This window comes from Phaethon lepturus, unplaced genomic scaffold, assembly GCF_000687285.1.
Source record: "Phaethon lepturus isolate BGI_N335 unplaced genomic scaffold, ASM68728v1 scaffold6626, whole genome shotgun sequence".
NCBI lineage: Eukaryota > Metazoa > Chordata > Aves > Phaethontiformes > Phaethontidae > Phaethon > Phaethon lepturus.
Genome location: NW_010546850.1, coordinates 5,303 through 29,937, shown reverse-complemented (window position 1 = coordinate 29,937; position 24,635 = coordinate 5,303). Strand labels below are relative to the sequence as shown.

The 24,635-nt window shown below is 41.7% G+C and overlaps 1 protein-coding gene across 1 annotated transcript in view; it reads left to right on the top strand.

The window, feature by feature from the left end:
- LOC104622601 (BDNF/NT-3 growth factors receptor) overlaps window positions 1-21,223 on the top strand; it is a gene marked incomplete at its 5' end in the record, with an annotated part of 83,791 nt that extends 62,568 nt beyond the window's left edge. The window contains 2 exons of the mRNA XM_010289436.1: window positions 19,629-19,787; window positions 20,647-21,223. Coding sequence (XP_010287738.1) covers window positions 19,629-19,787; window positions 20,647-20,832 — 345 coding nt within the window. The remainder of the gene's footprint in view (window positions 1-19,628; window positions 19,788-20,646) is intronic.
- Between the last annotated feature and the right edge of the window lie 3,412 nt (window positions 21,224-24,635).

Here is a 24,635-nt window from a genome sequence, read left to right as displayed (position 1 = left end):
TGTCCTGTCTGTCCAGCCCTTCCCTGCCCAAGCAAGCTCAATGTGCAAGTGACTCTCCACCCTTTCTAAGAAATGACTGAGCCTGTTCGTAAGTGTAAATCACATTTGCTTGTAAGCTGTCTGTCTGTCCTACCTCTGGCCATATTTTGTGGGCATTTTCTTATGCTTTTCCAGGATCTATAAACTGTGGATGAGGGATGTTAGGGTGCATCCCTGCCAGTTCCCATTACTATCTGTTTATGAACCAGTTGTTCAGGAGTTCGTCTAATCCTTGTTTGCACCTACTGGTACTGTCTGTGGCAGGAAGTTCCAGAAGTTTAATATCCATTATGTAAAAAAACACTTTGTTCTGAACTTATCTCCTACTAATTTCACTGAATATCCTCTTGTTACAGTATTTCAGACTTTGCTAATAACAGTTCTGCACTTGTTGCTGATTGACCTCACTTTATCTATCACTTCAGTGATTTTGAAAGCCTCAACTTAAGCATTTTAGTTCTCCTTTTCTGTGCTCCTCCAATTACATTACATCCTCCTTGAGCCGTGGAGACCAGAACTGCACATAGCACTAACAGCATGGGGGGGCCCATGGCTGTGTAAGGTGGCAGAATTATGCCCTGTGCCGTGTTGTTACACTAGCTGTTGTACACTGGTACCTGTGCTAGTGATACTCAATGTCTTGAGTTTTTCTGGCCGCTGCTTCTCACTGAGCTGTTGGTGTCACAGACGGCTCCAAAATCTCCTTCCCGAGTTGTAGCTGCCAGTGCTGGGTGTAAACATAGGTTACTAAGCTATTACACCTCTTTATCATACATGTAGTTACCTGCATTGAAGCTCATCTGCTACCTGCTCTGTCTGTTTTGTGAGAACCTTCTCACAAAAGCCTTTCCAAGGACTTAATATTACCCCCACGCTTGGACTAATTGACAATGCCCTCCCATCTCTAGGCCATTGATGAAGATGTTGAATGTATCTGGTCCTGACTCTGCAGACTCCACTACTACCTCCTCTCTATCCTGAGAAGTGACCTTGAATTCCTACTTGCTGCTTCTTGTCCTTTTACCAGCCTTCAGTCCATAAAAAGACCTTTCATAGACCTTGAAGCAGCTTAATTTTTTTAATAAACTTTGATGAGAGCCTTATCAAAGCTGTTTTGAAAATCCACATATGCTTTGTCTGCTGGATCACCTTTGTTCACATTCATCCTGACTCTCTCGTGGGCCACCACGAAGGTGGTAGGGTGGGATCCCTTTCTACAGAAGCTTTTGTTTCCCACTCTGCTATGAAAGATACAGACAGACTTTTTACCCATGCATCAGCTCTCTGGCACACTTGCTGTTTTTAATGATAGTCATACACCTGCAGTTTTGCACCTGTATACCTCAGGCTCAGGTGAATGCCATTTGGTCCTGTTAACATTAACAACCAACTTCTCTATTTGCTTGAAAAAAAAGTCTTTTGTCCTTCCTGTAATCCTCTACCATTGTCTGTTACATGAGAGGGAGGCTCACACAAATGCTGCAAACCCTGTAAAAAGTTTTCCCTCTTAGGTTAGGCATTCTTGTAGGTGGCTGTCCTGGTTTCAGCCAGGATAGAGCTGGTTTTCTTCATGGAAGCTAGTGTGAGGCTATGTTTTGGATTTGGGATGAGAAAATGTTGATAACGTGCTGATGTTTTGAGTTGTTTCTAAGTAGTCAAGGACTACTTAGTAAGTAGTCAAGCGAGCAGGCTGGGGGTGCATGGGAAGCTGAGAGGGGACACGGCCAGGACAGCTGACCCAGGCTGGCCAAAGAGATATTCCCTACCATACGACGTCATGCCCAGTACATAAACTGGAGTTGGCCGGGGGGTGGAAATCGCTGCTCAGGGACAGGCTCTCCATCACCAGGTGGTGAGCAATCGCTGTATTGGGCATCACTTGTTCTTGTACATTCCTTTGTTGGTATTATTATTGTTGTTATCACTGTTGTTTCCTTCTCTCTTGCTGTCTTATCAAACTGTTTTTATCTCAACCCACGAGTTTTTTCCCAATTCTCTCCCCCATCCCACTGGGGGAAGGGGAAGTGAGCGAGCAGCTGCGTGGTGCTTAGTTGCTGGCTGGGGCTAAACCACGACAGTGACTTGCAAACACTCCTGCACTTCTTTATCTTTTATGCATCAATTTGTGCTTTAGTAGTAGCTCACGTGTGACAGTCTTAGTGTATTGAAATTTATAATGGGGCAGTCCTCTTCCTTTTCAAGTCAGTGGGAATTCTGTCTCCTTAATGGCAAGATCAGGTGCAACATAAAGTCCCTAAAAGAAAAAGAAAGAAGCAGAAGAAATCTATGCAGAAACCCTCAAAAAATAATTTTGCTGGTCTTAGCTAAAGAGTAAGTATCCCTACGGGAAGCAGGTTGGGCTGTCCTTAGTTGTCATGCCCAAGACCTGTCTCACTCTGCTGCCCAGCCTGTGCTGCAGTAGATCCCCCTGTCTCACAGGAATACCTTTGTTGGGTGTCTTGGGGGCTTCAGCTCCAAAATCCTGCACCGCTTCACAGCATGGCACATTTTGACTTGGATCTGATGTAAAATCCCAGCATCAAGCTGGTTGTTCAAGTGGCTGGGACAGAGAATGACAGTTGAAACATTTGGTACGTCCCTTACATGAGAGGGGCTGCCTGGGACACAATCGGCTCCATCTGTCTTCAGAAAAGTGCTGACCCAGTCTAAAATTTTCTGAATGTTCCACTAAAAGAACAGTGGGAAATTTTTATTCCTTGTTTTGTTTGTTTGTTGTGTGGTTTTGGGAGCATGCCAGTTTTATTGACCTTCTGAGGGCTTCCTGCATGAATAAATCATAATGGAGAACTCTGCTTAGAAAAAAGACACCCAAGGAGATCCTCCACTGCTGGCCTGAAAGCTTACAAGGAGACTGGGTGCAAGTAACGGTGTCCTTTGAAGGCTGAAATTTGGATGCTAATTCAGATTTAAGCATACACTTACCTTACCCCCTTTATATGCCCAGAAATCCTCAGGAGGCAGAACTGAGGCCAAAACGGCAGTTCTCACTGCCACACGGCCTGAAGCAAGGTCCAGAATGTTTTTGGACACAGAGCTGGAGCTGAATTCGGTGCCTGCCCAGAAGAGGCACCACGCACACAGGCGGTGCCACAAAGGCAGCGTTTCCATGCAACTGCAGCCCGGCAGCTAGCCTGGGAAAAGGAGGCAGGACTGAAAGGCTGGGAACGGGATCACAGCCTTATTGCTGTGGCAGGGATTTGTCCTCTGCCAGCTTGTGCTGTGGAGGGCCTCAGGCCCCCTTGAACCTTTTACTGACCGTAATCAGTGTTTTTTCTGGCTACAAACAATCCTTCAGATGTGTGAGTCATATTTGGGATTGTCAAAACCCCTTTGATGACATGGCCTCTGCATGTGTTAGGGGTGTTTGATCCAGACTGTAAGTGGATGGGAGGGAGGGGGTTGAGAAGCATTTGAAACAGTTTGAAGAAAAGTGTAGGTAGCAGAGGGTTAATCTGTTTTTCCCCTGAACGTCTGCTTTCTTATGCCCACACTCAGCTTGTGCCGTGCCTTGGCAGAACAGCCCGGACCCGCTCCCGGCACCGTCAGCGTTACCCCTTCCCCCTCCTCCGCCCTTACGCCCCCTCGAGCATCCCCTTTTTTGAGCTTCACCGCCGGAATCTTCTCTAAAGGTTGGTACGGCAGGTTCAGGGCGTTTGGCGGCTCGGTTTCCATGGCAGCCGGGCTCCTCTGCTCCCAGACGGCAGCTCTGGAGGAGGCAGCAGGGAGGGCAAGAGAAAGTCATTAAGATGTGCCAATTAGCGTGCAGGTTTTTTTGGCGGGCGGCGGTGGGGCGGGCCGGGGGGAGATGGAGTCGCAGGCTTTTGGCTACAGCAGGCAGGAGCTGAAGGGCAGCTGCCTCTGGCTGGGCGGCAAGGAGGGTACCATGCAGGACACGTACCTGCTTTCTTACAGATGAGCTCTCGGGCATCATTCACACCCCGCAAGCTAAATGCCTCAGAAATAGGGAAGCCCCTAATTTCCCCTTGGGCAGGAACAGGGGCAAAAATTACGCATTCTGAAATGTGTGCATTTGATAACCAGTCAGATACCATGGTGACATTCAGCTGGAAAACTGCGGAGAAGGGGAACTTGGAGGAAAAACAATGTTTTCTCTGCTGCCACTTAGCTTGTAGCGTGTGGCAGGACGTGACTTTCAGAAAAGATGCAGCTTGGAGACCAGGGTGCATTTTCACGGGAACAGGCAACAGGGCTCTGCTAGATTCCAGCTGTGATGCCGAGCGACATGCTGCCCCCTCCTGTAGAGCATCCAGTTTCTGCTGGATATGGCCTTTTTCTTCATTTCTTGGCCTAGTCTGGTTTTGAGGTTGGTTTTTTTTAGATTTCTCTGTTCTGTGAAATGGTTGCAATATTTTGTCCTGGGTCAATAATATTTCAGTCAGAGCTGCATATATTTTATACAGCTGTACAGGAGCTATAAATGTTTTGCAATGTTTCTGAATAAACAATGCAGATTGTTAGAGAGATTAATTCTGTTGTGATATAGACATGTTAAAATATTTAATAGCTAAAAGGAAAGCATCCTAACTATCTCAATAGGACATAAACTGGTGCTATTTCAGATTTTTATTTTCTTTTTAACAACTGCAGATCACTTTCTCCCATCGTTTCACTGTCCATGGAAAAAATCTGCTGAGAGAAATTTCAGAAGGATTTGCCTATCAATTAATCATTTTGTTGTTGCTTGGTTTTGTTTAGTCTGTGAGATTATCCATTCCCTTCCCAATATATGTTTGTTCCCTATAGTATGTTTTAGCACTTTATCTGGGATCCAGTTGTTTTAAGACATGGTTTATTGATCTTGTGTGAAGCTTTGTTTGTTTGTTTTATTCCTGTGAATCTGTGTAATACGTGCCTTCCCTCAGTGCGGATCTTGAGTATCTGAGTTCTTCTTGGAGCAGTTCTGAGCTGGGGAAGAATCCCTCCAGGAATTCCTCCTGGAACTGATAATGGAATAATTTAGAGACTAGTGGTATTGCACTGAGCTGCTCCTCATGCCCAGCCAACCTCTCACTGTGCCAAATTGCCCAGGGCCTGAAACACAGTGGGAATCCACTGGATATTGGGCAGCCTCGTACTCAAAAGGAGGTGCCACTGTCTGCAGGAAGCTGCCCTCCAAAAGCATAGTGTTCTCTTCCACCTCCCAGCCCTCCAGCAGCAGACACTGCTGAACTTCTTCTTAATAGACCTCAGTAGGTCTTTGCTTCATTTCAGAACCAATTTAGAGGATGCATAATATCAAAAAACATGCTGTAGAATGTGTGACCTAAATTGAGTATCAGTCACATTTTATTTTTAATTATCTGAGTACATTTTGTTTTAAGTTTCTATTCAAACTGAAATCTTCTGGGAGCATCTGGCTGTTTTATTCTGCTGGAAAACACCAACATTTTTAATTTCAAATTTCTTGCTCAAAGTTGTTCCAAACATTTAATTTTCTGAAAATATTCAGTACTTTGGCCTGATACAGAATTAAACACATTTCAAAACATCAATAATTCTCACAAAGAGCAGAATTTCTTTTTTTGGCCACTTGTGGTTTTGTTGAATAGACTCTTAAGGCGACTGTAAGTAACCTAGGGAGAAGTTCATATAAATCAGTTTGGATTTCTTGGGAAAGAGGAATTTAAGAGGAGACATTCTCAGTCCAGAAGTAGCAAAAGGTGAACTTTTCTGCTGTCTTGTTGAGCCTTATTCTGTTTATCTCATCCTCACACTCTGCTGCTTCTGCTACTTCTGAATCACAATGTATTAACATGGTAGTCAAAAGTTATTGTGGTTCTGCTATCAATCAGTCCTTAGACTATATACAACCATCTCTTCCTTCACAGACATAATTCTCTCTTCTTCTTTGCATTGGCAATACAGAACAAAAAGAACTTGGGCGCAGTCCCACATGGACTGCTTCTGGATACTTTTTCACAATATAGAAGTATTACCCATTTCTTTAGAATAGTAGAAAAAGGTTGAATTCTAGAACCTGCATCCCAGCTCATACTTACAGATACAGTGCTATCTTTCATTTAAGTTAGTGTATTTGTCTCTTCCTTGGCATACATAATACCTATTATTCTCATAATTAATATTAACAGTGATAGTACTTTTTAATCTTAACATCAAATAGTAAATTTTAAATATATTTAAATATTAACAAGCTTGACAATATTAATGATACAAAAATTTTTTTATTATTATATCATGTTAAAATTAATTATTCTGGAGAGGAATTTGTGGCAAATACATTGTAGTGATTGGCATCCATCCCAGTGCTAATAATCAGCAGAAAGTGTGTAGTAGTTCTTCCCTTGCCCTCCGGCTGAGAGCATCATGAGCGACTTGGGCAGCATAGCCTTGGCATGGCCCCATAGAGATTAATTTCACCCTTTGTGCTAAAGCATGATCACAGAATGTAAGCCTTGGACAGAAATAATAAGGATATTTACAGGTGCTGAACTTGCCACTTGTGTACTTCAACTTAGGCTTCTCAGAGAACAAGGACATGGGTAGTAATGATAAAGGATCGTTGGCCCAGTGTCAGGCGCTGCAGAAGAAATTCCTGGTGCAAATGCAGAATAACCAAAAGCTGTACTTCTGCTGCGAGACAGAATTCAAATGCATTAACTGTTTTGGAGGGAGCAACTCCCTGTGGTGGCAGACATAATCCCAAGACCCCTAGAAATTTGGGGTCAGTCTACATGCTGTGGTTCTTTCCCCAAACTTCTGCTTGAGTTTACATAGGGAGAGCCCAGAGGCTCGCCCTGAGATGCTGTGCTCCCTGACTCACGTGAAAGCCCTATTTCTGGTGGTGACAGCTGAAAAGCACAGTTTCATCAGGGCTTTCTGACAGCCATTCACAACCTGTGAAATCCCCCAGGAGCCAGTGGAACTTGCCTTGTCTCTTGCCAGGAAGGGCCCGTGGGGTCCCGCTGTCTCTGTGCTCTCTTAGAGAAAGAACCGGTTCTGCCTTACTCTCTTTTATTCCCTACCCTTCTCTCACGGAGAAAAAACAAATGAGCAAGGACACTGCAGTTTTTGTGTCCTACGTGCTGGAGAAGTGAAATGATATTTATTATTCTTATTCTGAATATTGTGTTCTTTTCAGCAGTGTTCGTTCTGAATATTGCATTCCTCTCGCTGAAGCAGAAAAGGGTTGAGGCTTCTTGTAACTTGGCAGTGTTTTGACTGTAGGTCACCTTATGCAGGAGGCTGTTAATGTTACTGGATACTTACTGAAATAACTGACAGGCATATGCAAAATTAGGGCTGGAAGAGTCTTCCCAGGCTTCAGCCCATCCATAAGAGGACTGAGTGAAGTAACAGCGTTCTGTGGGACGTAGTGCTCACCAGTGACTGCTTGTATGCTTGCTTTTTGGAGATGCTTTGCAATAGATAGAAGGCTGACTGGTCATCTGTTCCTGCGTGCCCTGGTCTGTGATTGTGACCATTTTGCTTTTTTCCAGCTCCTGTTCAGCCTCTGTGCTCCCAACCCCTCCCATCCCCATCCCCTCTTTTCTTGTTGTTGATATTCATCTTGATTCCTTTCCCCATTCCCCGGGACCAGTCTGTTGAGTTGTTTCTTCATTTAGTAGATGCTTCTTCACTAAAGTGCTCCTTCTGAGCATAAAGAGGCCCTTATTTGAGTAAGTACCCATCAGGGAGAGTAACCCATATTAGGTTTGTTTAGCAAGGAAAGTTCTCCCCCGCTTTCTCTAGAGCCAAAGACAGTCTTGGAGACAATAACTTCCTTCTGTTACTGTGTCAGGCCTGTCACAGAAGGACATGGACACTGGGAAGCTGTCTGACCTTAAAGAGTAAGAATTTTCTTTAGGAATTGTCAGATTTAATTCCTGTCTGATAGAAGCATGGTCTGTGTTGGCTTACATATGATACTCATTGTTATCTCTTCAAAACAGGCAAAGAAAGTACACGTAGCATTAATTTGGGGTTTCAAATGGCTAACTCCCACTGGACTATTTCCCTAGCTCAGCAATTCTCACAGAAGACTAGAGCTACCTCTCGCTTTCCAGGAAAGGTGTCATACTGACCGTAACAATGACATCTCAATGAGACTTAAGTACCCTTACCAAATACACTGCAGTGCATTTACTGTCATGCTATAAATGTTATCCTATGTAATTAGATGTAAGCAGTATGTCAAAATTAAGCGGCATACATTTTGTGATGGAGTCTTCATGATCTTGCATTAATCTCGTTCCTTCACAACCTAGTTTATGGTTCTTAACAGCAGAGCACCCAATCAGTGATACAGGGATAACTATGCAAAGTGTTCAAAAGAATTGAAAAGCAAATTAAAACAGATCAAATACACAGTTCAGAAACTTGGAAGACAATCATATAAAATGTCAGTATTCCCATGGAATTGCCATGCTATCAAGGCACCCTCCTTTGTCAGTGTTAGCTAGTCAGTGATAAGCCAACTGATAAAATGAACATGTGACTTGTATAACACTAATTGTGGGTGTCATAGAAGGCTGGAGCATTTGTACAGAATGGATCTTGCACGGTACAATGGGTTTCCAAACTCAAAATTGTTACGGTAGGAGGAAGATCCTTTCAGGAGATAACTTAGTGGCGCATCTGCTTTTTGTTAACAAAAGCCTCTTAGCTAGCTCAATGACTGAAGTGTCTTGAAGGAGAACTCCTATCTGGCGGAGAGGAAAGGAAAATAAAATGGGGGGGGGGGGGGGAGCCGAAGTATGGGGTCAAGGCTAATGGGAACCCCAGAACTGTTCCCTTCCTGTAGACCATGGTGAACCAAAAAATGAAAATACCTTGATGGATACAAGGTGCAGGGATGTTTTCAATGGAAATAACCACAGAGGTCAGGATGCAGGGTTAGGTGAAGGTGACAGCCTAATACACAGAAAGAATAATAGATTTGCCTGGCAAGAAAACAAAGAAAACTATACACTAAGGCCTGAAGCACATAACATTTTAATAAGAACATCATTGAGTGCATTTGATAATATTCTGTGTGGATCATCCTAAACATGTCCAAAGAGTACTATAAAGTAGCATGACTTTAAAAGGAAATTCAGGCTTTATGGAACAATATTTCAGAAGTTTTCATCTGAAGAAGATAAAAATAATATTCTGAAGTACTAAGACTCACAAACAATGTTTAGGGCTATAGTAACCCAGTACCATATAACCAAGTTAAAGTGCAGCCACTGTGGTGATCCCATTTGTAATTTTTTACAAGTGGCTAGAAAAAAAGTTGTTATTATGTATGACATGTTCTGCAAGGGTGTGTAGGAGCCTCGTGTAGATCAGGACTTCATTGACCTAGGCATTATACAAACATAGGTCAAAAAACTAGTGCCAACCTAATTTAAATATGACTTTTCTTAGTACCAAATTTTCACAGAGATTGATTTGGGAGTCCTAGCCTGAAGTATTCCTGAACTGTCCAAAACCCTGGGGCTGTAAACAGTCTCCAAAAACCCAAAACAAATTGAAATATGTTGTCTTAACAATATGAGATATTCATTTCCCACTTGGCGTATTTTGAATGTCTCTGGGACCTTCTTGAATATAGGCAACTCTGGAATCTGTGAGTGCTGCATGTAAGGTTTATGTTGAAGATCATACAGTTGACCTGCACTTTCAACAATAGAGATCTGAAAAAATTAGACAACTGTCCTAACTACTTTGGTGTAAAATTGAAATCTGTTTTTAAAAAAATGGGGCATCTAATGCTTGAGCTCTCTGTTTTACTGCAAATCCTACTTTGAGCAGTGAAATTAAAATTATGTTTATGTGTTGATTTTTAATTAATCACAGTATTACAGCAGTGCAGCGATCAGAGGACTCAGTGTTTAGTAGGATTCTTATTCATCCAGAGAGGAAGGTGAGCATGCATGAGGAAGGAATCACCTCAATACTGCATGATTACAGTAAGGAGTAGCTTCATCCTAGGAGGAAGTAGAAGATTTTCCAGAAAGCTCCCTTGGGGCACTGCAAAATGTGTGAGGAAAAAGCAGGAAGAGTAGGTATAGTTGTGGGTTTCTTTCCCACCCACCTCTTCTCCTTTGTCCACACACCACTAGCATTTGGCGAAGGATGTGAGGAGTACACAGAGTTGCACAATCCATGGTGTGGAAATCCGTATGTGTTAAACCTTCAGGCAACCCTTACCTGAAATGTAGCAATGTTGGTGCAGAGTCCTTTGAAAGGTCTCTGTGATCTTCCTCTGTTCCCCAGGTTTGCATAGTAATGAGCAGGTTCAACAGGCTTTATGTCAGAAAACCAAACTTCCACCCTGATGACATGCCATTCAGGGAATGGATCCACCCAGGGAAATTTTAGGGGGCATTTCTTACTAGACTGACTTCTGCAAATGCTTACATGTCAGGAGATTATCTGGCCTTGTTTTAGAGGCAGAAGGAAAGATGGTTCAGCATCACAGGAAGAATTTACAGCTCAGTGTTGGTGTTAAACAAATGTAATCATGTGAATTCCAAGAGCCATTGTGTACACAATACAGTATAATGTTTCCCAAATGGAAAATGACAGTGCTGAGGGTAGAGACAGGCACTGAAAAGAATTAAGGAAAAAAAACCAACAACAACAAAACCAAATACAAAACCAAAAACTAAATTTGTGGTTCCAAGCCCTCTGCTGGTGTAAATTCTCCCTTTACACCAGTGTAGGAATTCAGCCAAGAGCTATAAAATGATTTCATCACTGCTTGGGCTACACTTTGGCTCTTGTGTCCAAGAACAATATTTTAAGCATGGCTTGAGGAATAACGCAACATATGAATTTGATAAGAACAACTTAGAATTTTGCAAGCTCCATAGGAAAGAGTATTTTTTTTTAATTATTTTTTTAATAGCAGTTACTTGTATTTTTAATGATCATGTTGTTTGATGGATGCCTCATTTCAGAGCAAATGCCTGTTTCAACTCACAGAGTGAAGTCATGGTACAAATGAGGAGACAAAAACTAGAATTCATGGATGGAAAACAACTGAGAATTTTTTCTGTTCTATTTTAGTGAAACTTTTCTCTTTTGTTTTCAAGTATACATAAACAAATTATGGCCCAGAGAAAGTGAGAAGCAGAAAACATCATCAAGGCTGCAGAAGAGAAGGAAAATGAGCATAAGGACCTTTCCTTTGCCTTGTTTATTAGCATCTGGCTGTGGACCATTATAATTTAGCCTCTCTCAGGTTCCTGCCAATGTGGGTATGTGTCTGCATAGACTTAGATTAGCCTGTTGATGTTGGGACATCTGCACGGCTCAACCTTAAGGAGAAGGAGCTGTGGCATTGAGAAGCTGGTAAACAGCTGGACACCTGCAGGGCTCAGCCTTGAGGAGAAGGAGCTGTGGTAAACAACTAAGAGGAAGCAAAGGAGTGCGTGGACACCCGCAGGCAGCGGATCCCGACTGTGTGAGAGGCACGTGGACAGCGCGTGACCTTTTGTATATAGCCAGTTGCAATAATGTGTGTAACAAGCTGTAACCAATCATGAATGTGTGTGTGGTGACTAAACAAAATTTATGATATATATTGGAGTCAGATAAGACAATAAACGGCTTCGGAGTATAACTCTCATAGGGTTGTGAAGTCCATCTTTCTCCCGCACATTGACACTATCAGTGTAGACATTCCCAGTGTGGGCACTGAAGACAGATCAGGATTGTGGCTGTGATCATACTTCTCCCTTGCTCTTTAGGCAAGTAGAGATACGTCTTCACAGAAAAGAGCAATTGCTAATTCTCTGAACTTGTAAGATTATTGATCTTCCTTCGAATTCATGAAACCTTGCTCTGCCTTCTTGATGCTTCTGGCTGGAAAGAGTACATCTCTTAACTCTCTTCAGGCAGTCAGTAGTTGCCAGATTTGACTTGACATGACTTTCCCAGCATCATCCAGGCAGTCTGTGAACAAGCCAAAATAGCTGACATAAACCCAGTTGGGTTTTGAAGGTGTCCAGGGAAGGAGACTCCACAACCTCTCTGGGCAGCCTGTCCCAGTGCTCCGTCACCCTCACAGTAAAGAATTTTTTCCTCATGTTGAGGTGGAACTTCCTGTGCTGCAGTTTGTGCCCATTGCCCCTCGTCCTATCCCTGGGCACTACTGCAAAGAGGCTGTCTCCTTCCTCCTGACAGCCACCCTTCAGATATTTAGAGACATTGATAAGGTCCCCTCTCAGCCTTCTCTTCTCCAGACTGAACAGCCCCAGGTCTCTCAGCCTTTCCTGATACGAGATGTTCCAGTCCCTTAATCATCCTCGTAGCCCTCCGTTGGACTCTCTCCAAAAGTTCCCTCTCTCTCTTGAATGGGGGAGCCCAGAACTGGGCACAATACTCCAGATGAGGCCTCACCAGCACAGAGTAGAGGGAGAGGATAACCTCTCTCCACCTGCTGCTCACACTCTTCTTAATGCACAGGATACCATTGGCCCTCTTGGCCACCAGGGCACATTGCTGTCCCAGGACTCCAGGGTCCTTCTCCACGGAGCTGCTTTCCACCAGCTCAACCCCTAACCTGTACTGGTGCATGGGGTTGTTCCTTCTCAGGTGCAGAACTCTACACTTGTCCTCGTTAAATGTCATGAGCTTCCCAACACTCCAGTCTGTCCAGATCCCACTGAATGGCAGCACAGCTTTTGGTGTATCAGCTACTCCTCCCGGTTCTGTATCATCAGCAAACTTGCTGAGGGAACATTCCAACCCTTCATCCAGGTCATTGATGAAGATATTGAACAAAACCGGACCCAGTACTGATCCCTGGGGAACACCACTAGCCACAGGCCTCCAACTGGACTCTGTCCTGCTGACCACAACCCTTTGAGCTCTGTTGCTTATCCAGTTCTCAATCCATCAAGGATCGAGATCCATCAGGAACCTGTCACTGTGAGTAACCAGTGCCTGCAGAATAGTATGAAAACAGATTAAGCATATATCAATATTTCCTTCATATACTCTCTTAGCCTCCAGCCCTCTGCAGCTCAGGTTTTATCTGGGCCAGAGATGCTATCTTTGTGTTTCATAGCCCTTGTCAGATTTTATCCTCCATGAGCATGTTTAATCACTTTTTGATCCCAGATAAGCCTTGGGGGTTGGCAGTATCTTGTGGGAATGAGTTCCACAGGCAACTGTACGTTATGTGACAGGATGTCTCTTTTTGTTTGATATGAACCTGCCATTTAAAAGTTTAATTTGTTGTCTTCTGGTTCTTGCATTATTTGAAACTCAGAGTGTTTGTTCATCTTCTCCATACTGCCCATGGTTTCATAGAGGCTAGTGAGAAGATTTTTATCTCCAGCAACACAAAGTTGACACACAGTATTGAACTGATGTTGCACAACTGAAGAGAGAATTTACAGTGTAGTAAATGTTGTTCTAGACATTGTTTCAGTTTTCTGACAAGAATACTGGTAGAATTAATTAAGAACTTTAGACATAAGCCCCTTTTGAATACAGATGAACTAAAGTAGGGTTAAAAGTGAAAAGGAAAAGACACATCTTTAACTATTGGCTAATAATCTGCTTTATTTCATAATTCAGAAACCTCATGTGCTGGAGTAGTATGGCTTGTTATGACTGTGAAAATAACATACTGCTTTTCTGCAAGTGGACATGGCAGGACTGATGATATTTTAAGAGGAGACATTGACTTCATCTGCAAGGCCAGGGCATGGCAGAAATGAAAATAACAACTATTGATTTTTTTCTTGTGCTGAGAGAAAAATTTGCCAGCATTTTATGAGGGGGAAAGAGCAGATGTTCACTAAGAGAGGAGACATTTTTCAGTTTTAGCCATAAGACATGATAATTTTTGCAGAGAACATTTCTTTGCAGTTATATCATCCTGAGATGGGGAAACAAGTCAGAAGACCAAAACATAAATAGCAAAAGCTACCCTACAATTCTGTAATCCCACAACTACAGAGAATGCTTTATTAGGAGGGGGTGAACAAATGAATCAAAAAATACAGCTTGGTTCTGGTTTGACAAACTAAGATCCTGTTGCATTAAGGAGACTGAGTATATGCTTGTCACATGACAGTAAATTTAAGCATATGCTGAACTGTGTTGCTGCTTTCAAGACTACCTTGAAATTGGAAAAGGTCTGAGATCGGCAAGGCTCTGGAGAGATGCAGCAGTCAAGCCAAACAGGGCATTGAGCAGGATCAGGGCTGAAACCCATGGGTTAGTCATTCAGGTTCATTGGGCTCACAAAGTAAAAAGATTACTTTTATCCTGTTGGCAGAAAAAGCATCACTAGTCTTTAGAGAATATACAAAGCGCTGTGACACATTATTGCAATGTCACTCTGTGGGAATCGTGGGAACCTGGGAACGCTGAACGTAAATGAGGAAGTCTGTTTTCCAAGGCTATGCAATTGGTTGCTGTGCTTTTTACTGCATGAATTCAGAGTAATCAAACTACTTAAAGCCAGAAGTTGAAAAAAAAAAAAAAATGGGGAAAGGGTTATGTAATACAATGCCTGCAAAAGCTGGGGATTGGGTTTGACGTCCTCTCCAGGAGTGCTGGAGCCTCTCCAAATAAGACCACCAGCATTTAGCAGGAAGCGAGACTACTCCCTGTTCCGGCTAGTCCCTGTCCTGTCCTTTGGTCAGCCCCTGCTGCACCCTACGGCATGGCCCTGGAGCCCCAAAGCCCTCTGTTGTACCCTCAGCACCACAGCCCCCAGTGCTGCTGTGGTACGACCAGGTTGCAGCTGGCGTTCATTGCAAAAATGTGGCCAATCCATTCAGCCCTCCCTCTCATGGTACAAATGAGTAAGGCATAAACCTGGTGTGAATTGATTGAGTGGTCACCTTAGCAACATTATTTCTTCTGCCTTCCCCAGCCCGTGGCTTGCATCTTATCTGTGCAGCCCCACATACATCCTGTTTCTTCCATATCTCTGTAGGTTGGCTTCCCCCAGCTCCACCCACTGCCTCCTGTTGCCAGCAGGAGCACAAGGCTTCATTTGCTTGTTTTTTGTAAGAGAGCATACCCATTTGCTCACAACCTTTGAGCACAGGGCTTTGGGTTCCCATTGCCATTGGCCAGTAGAAGTTGAAACAGTGGCAAGGGCAGGATATCAACAGATGCATTTTTAATTGGCATAGGGAAATTGCAGTGATTACCTGCCTTAGCTGTATGTCAATCAGCTGAGGGCTTTCCTCTGTAGCAGTAGTATTAATGTGCAGGAAAGCTGGGTTTACATTGGATGGATGGATGGATGGATGGATGGATGGATGGATGGATGGATGGATGGATGGATATGTGCAGCACTTGGGCAACAGAAATCAACTTCCATAGAATTTCATACTATAGGCCTTGTTTCCTTCTTAAAACCGAGATTCCTTCATTAGACAAGCCTCACCATTTCCTAGTACCTATGAAGCAGGTTACGGAACATATGAAGCCAGGAAGTGAACAAACTTTAGCAAATTCTAGAACTAGATGCCCTGCTTGAAGGCTAAGACATGGTCTTCTACAGCAATCCTTGAAGCTTGATGTTTTCAAATAGATGAAAGCTATGTTCAAGGTTGGCTTATCTGACACCTTTCAAAGTGCTAAATTCATGTAAAAGATGAGTGCTGAAAGTGGCGATAAGTGAAATGACATTGTATTTTTGAAAGTGCAGCATTTCATACCTGGAACAGTGTGGCGGTTTCCCCTTGGAACTGCTGCTTTGGAGAACATCATGGTTCACTGACGTGGCATAGCAGTCTCCTCCTTGTGGATACTTTGCACATTGCAGAAGCTAATTCATCAGGCTTTCTGGTTTAGATTCTAGCCCAATATTGCTAGTAAAAGCAGCTAGTGAATGTAATACAAGGCTACAGCTGGGCTAAGGAGTGCTTGCTTTCATAAACTGACACTTAGAAGCAAGTACTTAAGTCCCAGAAAAGACCTGTAGAAGTGCAATTCTAAATAAAAATGAACCATCATGATGCAGCTGCTTTCAGGTAAGCATCAAGAAAATATAACCTAATTTGTATACATAAAATGGTCATTTTTACAGCTACAGTATGGATTTTAAAATGATAACATATTGAGTTAAAACTGTAATGTTTTTAAACCTGTCATAACCTTAGTCAGACTGAATATAAAAGTGTTATTTACCTGCAACTGTAGTCTGCTTAGCACACAGCTGTTTTAAAATTATGCGTATCAAGCAGCACAGCAATTACAGTGTGCATAGCAGGGACTTTATCCTACAGAATGCTGATGATATGTGAGAGCTGTGTAGTACTTGCATTTGTTATTAAAGCATATGCACAAGGCATCCCTTTGAAGCACTCAGCACCTTTAAAGTTTGGTCAGTGTAGTCATGTTTTCCTTCATTGGTCCATCTTGGAAAACACTGTTAGCCTTGCTGAGAGTTTGGCAACAACAGCAAAAAGTCACTCCACCTCTCTTCACTGCCATTGTGGCACAAATGTGGGTGCTTGGACTCAACAATCCAATAAAGGTCAAAAGAAGCTCACAACTGACTGGCAGTTTGTTTCAGGTATCCTGTGAGCAGTGGTGTCAAGTCCCAGGCTTCAGTTTAAGCAAGCTCTGAAGCATGTCCTTCATTTTAAGCACATACCTACCAGAGCCTTTAAAGCTTTTCTGAGCTGAGTGAGTGTTGACTCAGTAACCACGATCATTAATAGAGAAGGAAATGTGAATTTAGAAGAAGTGTCTTTGGCCAGGCCCTGACCTGTGCTTCTGATGTGGCTGAACTGAAACCTGAGTTTGAAACTGAAGGTGCTCTTGAACCGTGGGTAGATGCTCAGCATGCCACAGGTGATGCTAAGTGTTGCACAGATATCCTGTCTTCATTGCAATGCCATCTGGCAAGAAGAGCACCCATTAATACTTTTACTGGTACTTTGCAAGGCATTAAATATTATCTTCACAAAGATGCTGAGGCATTGGAAGTAACTTTGCCTAAAATGCTTGATACTGACAATGATAGAGATGGAGATAGAGATCTGATAGAGAGGACTTCTCAGTTCTGGACAAGTACTCTGCCCAGTGAAGTCTTCAGAAATGGACACAGCTCCAGGCAAGATGATGTGGGAAGAACACCAAAGAGCCCTGTGGCTCGTGCTTATCTGTAAATCAAATTCTTGGTGAGATGGTGAGATGAATACTAATGAGTCAGTCTTGCTATGACTGCAAAGAGAGACAGCTAGGTCTGTGATGTTACAGATCAGTTCATCGCAGAGCAGTCATTTGGTGGCAATTTATCATCATCACTCTAGAGGTGTGTCATTCATTTTACTGAATGACATTGGAAACCAACTGTAGAGTCCTACCACAAATACACTTGGTTCTGTAGCAAGGAGCCATGGGAAAAGAAGATTTGGAGAGTGGTTTTTATTTTAATTGTTTTTTCAAAATCTCTCGATGAAAGATGTGACAAATAAGGAAAAACAAATACACGTATTTTATTGTTTATAGGTTTTATTAGTTTTTAAGGAAAGAATCAAAGAAATTTCAACCAAAAAAAACAGTAGCAGAGGCTATATGATGAGCAGATCTAAGAGTCATTTTAATATTTGATGCAACTTTTCTGACTTTCTAATGAAATACCTCTCAAGATGGGGGTAAAAGTGGTGGTTTGGAGCTGTTTGGTTGCCCTGTCAGTTTAGATTATGATAAAGTGGGAAACTGAAGCTATATTTGCATTTCAGTGTGTTAGTGTGTTACTTCAAACTCTCCACATCGAGTGACTTCTCATAGATGATTAAAAATACTGATGCCCAAGAGCCTTACAGCCATTCTGCCTGCCAGAGGGGTAAACTATAACACAGAAGTGAATGGGCTGAATTCAGTAAAGCACTTAAAAATGTGAATCCATTCTCTGTGAGTGGAGAGCTTACGTGTATGTTTTTAAGTTAGGTGGAAAGCTGCAGGAATTGGGTCCCCTTTTGAATGGCTCTGTGCACAGCAGTTCTGTGTGAATTGCTCTGCACAGCAATCTGCATTGAGTCAGAAGCAGATCCCCAAGCTAGCCAGGAACTGAAGTTGTGAGCCCTGCCTTTCATTCGCATCCTGACAAAAAGTACTCCTCCATCACTCGCGTGACATCTCTTGTAGGGGGAGGAGAAGAAGAACCTACTAACAGACCAAGTCTATGAAAGTCTTAGCATGACTTTCTGTTTTTATGGAGTCAGTAGCGAGCGTTGACTTGTGGCACTGCATGGAACAGGGTTGAGCTTTCACAGCCATAGCTGTGGTTTTGGTATGCTGTGCTAATGCTGAATGACTGGCAAATAGCTTGAAATGGATGTTCTACGTGATTTAGAAATAATGTGAGCCCTGACTGAACTTCTGTTGGGTTTTCCTTCCATTTGCTGTTTCAACATGAGAACAAGGAGGGCATTATTTATAACAACAAACGTAAAGTCTCACAAGGAGAAATGATGTTTTGAATTGACAGAATCTTGAAAGTGCAAATGGGGTTTCATAGCTAAATACATTTTCAGACAGGAAAATGAGAGTTAATCAAAAGTTAGATGTCCTTGAAAAAGCTTTCTTTTTTTTTTTTTTTTTACTCACTTGGAAATATTTGCAGCTGTCTTGATGCAAAGGCAATCAGAATATCTATATACCTATATCACAGCATCTCAGCAGTTACACTATTTTAAAAGTACTTGAGTGGATTTCTTCATTGATGTGATCCAGTCAGAATGGGACATATCAGGAGCAATAAATCAATAAATTGTTTAGAAACTGGAAAGAAGAGATGTTTAAAAATTTAAATTCAGCTTATAAAGCCTATTTTTAAGGAAGTATAGCATTCTGGGGGAAATGAAAAATGTTCTAAGAGATTTTCAGAAAGGCATTCATTCCATGAAAGATCCCATTCAACATGAGTCAATTTGGGATAGGAGTCCATGTCTTGTAAGTTGTTTATTATCGAGGGAATATATCCAAAGGACTGAATTTTTTCTTAAAGTTGTGTAGGACTGGGTAGTTAATGTGAAACAAAATAAGTTGATGCATTAACTTTGGAAATTATCAACAGAAAATAGCATTGCTTTAATTCACTCAAAATTAGGATATTAAACCATACAGATCCTGATCTTACTGTGTCATGCAGTCAGACCACTTTGTCTTCATGAATTTCAGTTGATATCCCTGAGTTTCTAGAAGAATCATCAGTGCATATTTCATTTCATGAATCTTTTTTAGTTTCCTGAGTGTTAAAATGGAGAGTAAAACTGGCCTAATTTAAAGTGGGTTGGTAGGCTGAATTAATTAAGAATTTTATAGAACTTCCTGTTGCTTAGGTAGGGTTTGCCAAGTAAATGTTAAAGATGAGAAAAAGTTCAGAAAGAATGTCTTTGAAGATTTGGTTGAGAAACCTATCATGGTAGTGATTGGTGGTGGTGGAGAGAGCAGTTTGGACCATGAATCCCTAGTTACTAAAAGCTCCTCGAAGTGAATTGTATCAGATGGAAAAAAAAGAAACCATGGATTCTCCTTATTCAGCGTCTTCATACTCTTCCTTGTGGGGATCTGGAGGAATTATTTCTGACTGTTTCATTTGTTTTCCTCAGGTTGGGGGTCACACCATGCTGCCCATTCGCTGGATGCCTCCAGAGAGTATCATGTACAGGAAGTTCACCACAGAAAGTGATGTTTGGAGCCTGGGAGTTGTATTATGGGAAATCTTTACCTATGGCAAACAGCCATGGTATCAGCTCTCAAACAACGAGGTGTGTGTAATATATTCTCAAACTGCATTGGGAAGGCTGGCACGTTAACTGCTGGTGTAGCTTCTCTGGAGAAGGGAGAGCAACAGATTTATTTAGTAAAGGGAAAACCCCTGATACCAGATATTTATGGTATTGCATGAACTTTGTGGTTGAATTTCTCTCTTTTCACCCTTTTTTTCCCAGGGTGGATGGAAGTTGCCCAAGCAGAACTGTACCAATTGGAACTTAGCTTTTTCCTTTGTATAGGATAGAGTCTGCTCTGGGTATTGAGAAGAACCATGAGGCAATGAAAAAGAGTTCAGCTGTCTCCTGAATGGGCTTTGGGTGATTTCAATTCCATATCCTACATGTCATTGTTGCAGAGTGGTTGTCCAAACATTCTTGAATTGTAGTAATCTGGAGAACGCTTGATTTCCAAGCAGTCACGAGTAACCCTTTTCCAGGGATTAGCCACAGTGATACTCAGAAGTTCAGGGAGGAAGGGAGGGAGAGGCACTGATGCTCTGTGTGAGCAGGGTGAAATTTTAGCATCCTTCTGAGATGAGGTGAGGTTGATAGATGGGTAGAGGGAGGAGGTATCAGATTACTTCCTGGATATCATTCCCTCATGTGTAGAATGGCCAATGTGGGTGAACTTAACGGCAGTGAAGTTACTGCTCCTTGATAACTTACATTACAGTGATTTTTCCAGATCGCGTTCTGCTGCTCATGCGTCTACCTGGAAACACAGCCCTTGGCAGAGTTGACTGAGTGACTGCCACCAGTGAGACTGCTGTGGCGATGAGCAGTTAACTCTTCCTTAGATGACCCCCATGTAGTTGCAACAGATGTGCTGATCTTTCCCTGTGATTTCTCGTAGGTGATTGAGTGCATCACTCAGGGCCGAGTCCTGCAGCGACCTCGTACGTGCCCCAAGGAAGTGTATGACTTGATGCTGGGCTGTTGGCAACGGGAACCTCACATGAGGCTCAACATCAAAGAAATCCATTCCCTCCTCCAGAACTTGGCCAAGGCATCTCCAGTCTACTTGGATATTTTAGGCTAACGTCTCCTAGCATTTCTTCTCACGGGCTGCGGGAATGAATGTGTTCAACTGCCGCTGAACTCCATTAAAATGTGTTCTTAACTTTGACAGTATTAATGACAAAGTTGCGGAGAAGCTTTCAAAGGGCAAGCAATGTGCACTTCTCCATCTGTAGACACAGTATTGACTTTTTAGACATTACTGAGGTGTATCTCCTCTCTCTCTCTCTTCAGTTTCTATCATTTTTTTGTTCTCTCCTGTCTTTCTAATCGATTTGGCTTCTGCATTACTGTAACTCTGCATAGACAAAGGCCTTAAAAACCTGTTCTGTTATATCAGCAGACTCTTCAGTTTGCCCACCACAACTAGCAATGCCTTGTTGTAATCATGCCTTTGATGTGGATGAAAAAAAGGGAAAAATATATTTGACTCGAACTTTGTGATTTCTGCTGTACAGCTACTGGGAGTTTCTATGGATTCACCTCATTTTTTTTTGCTTCGGCATGTGGGTGGAAAAAAAAGACTGGTGTTCTCTACATGAAGCATGTTCCTTGCAGAGATAAAGCCAGATGGAAAGAAGACAGTCTTGTGTGATACACTATCTGGAGGAACTAGGGGATCAGATGGCATCCAACCCCACAAAAAAAAACACTGAAATGATTTGATGGAAGGCAAGAGGGGGTTTAGCACTTTCCCTGAAGAGTCTTTCTGAGGACTAAAGGGATTGTTCAAGGAAGTGCTCTGCCAGCACCTTTCATTGCCAGATACAAGTAAAAGGGAAAAAGAAGCTGCCTGCACTGCACTCAATTATGTTACAACATGATAAACTAAACATATGCCCTTATTTTGTCTTCTGGTAGGGTATTGTCATGCCACTGGTATAAAAATGTTCTCCAGCTAGTCTTTTTTAGGATGAAGCTAGGCTTATTAATGTACAGTATTAATTTCAGGATCACATGTTGAAACTAAGGATTTTGATAAGATGGGACAAGCTGTAGATGCTGAGGCAGGTGTATCTTATACTGTGCTTGTCCAGCAGCATATCCCTTCCTTCCTCAGTCCTTTTTCTTTTTTTTAACCGTGCAAGCAAAACTGTGCATGGTCTTTGTCGATTAATGCCCTTTGTGCAGAAACTATCACTCATCTTGTAGTACATCCTAGTAGGCATAGCAAACTCATAGCGATATAACTTATATTTCATTAGAAGGGGCTAATGGAGGACATTAGCCGTGTTAAAATGCCTTTACAATGTTACAGATACAATAGGCTGATATAACATGAATAATCTAAAGCATGGGGATCACTGGTTGTGTTTGAGCCATGGCAGGGGATACAGATCTCTAGAGAAAACAAATTACTCTGAGGTTATGTCTTACTATTCAGAGTGCAAAGGCCCTGAGCTCAGCACCATGTTTGTATTGTTACTAGTGCTGTCGTTACCAACATCCACTCTTTCTTAAATAATTTATTTTTTGTTGGATTGGCTTTGTATGTGTACAGCATTTGCATGGCCACTGTGTTGATGACAGCTGCATGGGCATACTTGTTATTTTTCAAACCGGAAGTTGACTATTTCAAATTTAGAGTTAGGATTATTTTTAATATGAATTCTTACAAATGAAAACCTACCTTACCTGTTCCTCAAGACTTTTGCCTCCCTCTGTGAGGGGGCGTTACTGCAAAAAAGTGATCTTTCTTTCTGTTTTCTCTTTTTGTTATTTCTTCTTGATATGAGCCAGATCAAAATAGTCCTTCATATTTGTGTTGGGGATATTTTATTTAATAAATTAAGCATTTTATTTTTGTAAGTGTTCCCATAGCACATTTAATATATAATTTGCTTGCATATATCATTTATTGAGGCACTTTAGGTTTTTCCTTCAGAAGCTTTTAGAGTTAGCTCATAAAGATTCTGAACTTTTTCAAAAGAAAACAGTTCACTGGACACTGATGAAGTTTCACCCTTCTCAATGTCATTGAAAAGGCAGCATTACAAATAAACATGACAATGTGACTATAAAGCCATATTCAGTATTTCTTTAATAAACTAGATGTTATTTCTTAACCACTACTGAACTGGAAACACACAAAAAGCCGGAGGAAGATTCCTACAAGATGGGCCTTAAGATTTTATCTAGACTGTCTTGGAAGTTCACACAGAAAGCTAGGTAAAGACTGAGCATCCAGTGAAACCCAATCTCTTGAGAATCGAATGTTGTGTTTTAAAGGAATTTGAGTTGATTTTCAAAATAACAGTGGTGACAAAGAAGGGTGTCAGAGTCCGCTCTTGCTGTGCAGTGGGAGCAGGCTGCGGCTGGTGGAGGGGTGTGCTAAGTTTCTACCTGCTGTATTCTGTCTTAGTTTCTTATGAGCTGAAGAAAAAAGCGTCTGAGATGCTGCTTCTATTGGAAAACCGGCTCCAGCCTGAAAGCAAGCAGGTGGGTTTTGCAAGCACTGATAGAATGTATACCAAAAATAACCACAAAACCCTGAAAATGTACTTAGTGGCATCTTTTTGATTTACTAGTGAGACTATTAGAGTCATTTCTGAGAATAAATAGTGTTACAATGCATTGTGCAATAACATAGCAGTACATTAAACTTCTAAAGGACCAAATGTTCTACAGAGCCACTGGTATGGATAACCTTGACCTATATCATTAATGTTCTTGATAGTGCATAAAATGTATAATCACAGTAGTCAAGCTATAAACTGTAGCTATACATAGTTTGTGTTTGTTCATGAAAAGGTGGGTAAGTGTAGCAGAATGAGCAGAGAAGAGGAAGAAATATGTTCAAATCATAAAGAAGGGTGAGTATATGTGCATATTCATCATGCTTGCACTGTCAGCTAACTCGTGTACACTGAATAAATATGACAATCAGGCTCATTTAAAAAGTCTTTCTGGACTGTGCTATGAACTGATCATATATATAATATATATTATATATGTGTGTTTGCATATGGCATATATATATACACACACATAGCATATACATGTATGCCTATGTCTGTTGTATTTTATTTATATTATGTGCAGACATGCATGCACATTATGTATGGGCTGTGTGTATATGTATAAATTTACATACACCTACATTATTATAAATGATGGTTAGAATGCTATTAATAAATTGATGAAGTCTGATGAGCAATCAAATTTTTTTTTTCTTTTGATATTTCTTTTTCTATGTTTATAAGACTCAACTTTTTAACTGGTGTGCAGCAGAGGCAGTGCTAGAATGCCAGAGGTATAACAACAAGCACTTTTCTTCCCCAGATGATTGCATGAAAACATTTCTTCCATTCCCATCTCACTTGTTGATTTCTCACAATGAAATGAACAGACAAGCTTCCAAGCTCGGAAACCAGAGTTTGTTTTACTGTGATTTCTGGGTTTGTGCTATTGTTGTTTTATTGTCCTAGAATAACAGTGCAGCTCCATTAGCATTTTATACTCGTCTGCAGTAACGAAATAATTCCAAGAATGAGCTGGACTATTCAGACTGCAACACGACTTGTAGGACAATGAGAATGCCAAAATTCAGCAGTAATAATAGCAGCATTCGCCACACTCTGTCCTTCACTCTCAATAGATCCGTAGAACTCAGAACTGGCCATGGAGAACAGATACTTGTAAAGCAACAGCACCCCATGATGCATGATGGAGTGTACCCTTTTCAAAAGGACTGCATTCATTTTGATTTGTAAAACAATATATCTGTATATTGTCTAGAGTTTAATAAGTAACTGCCCATTTTTTCTCTTTTTCTTTCTTTTTCATCTTTTCTTGCTATTTATTTATCACTTTCCTTCTTTCTCT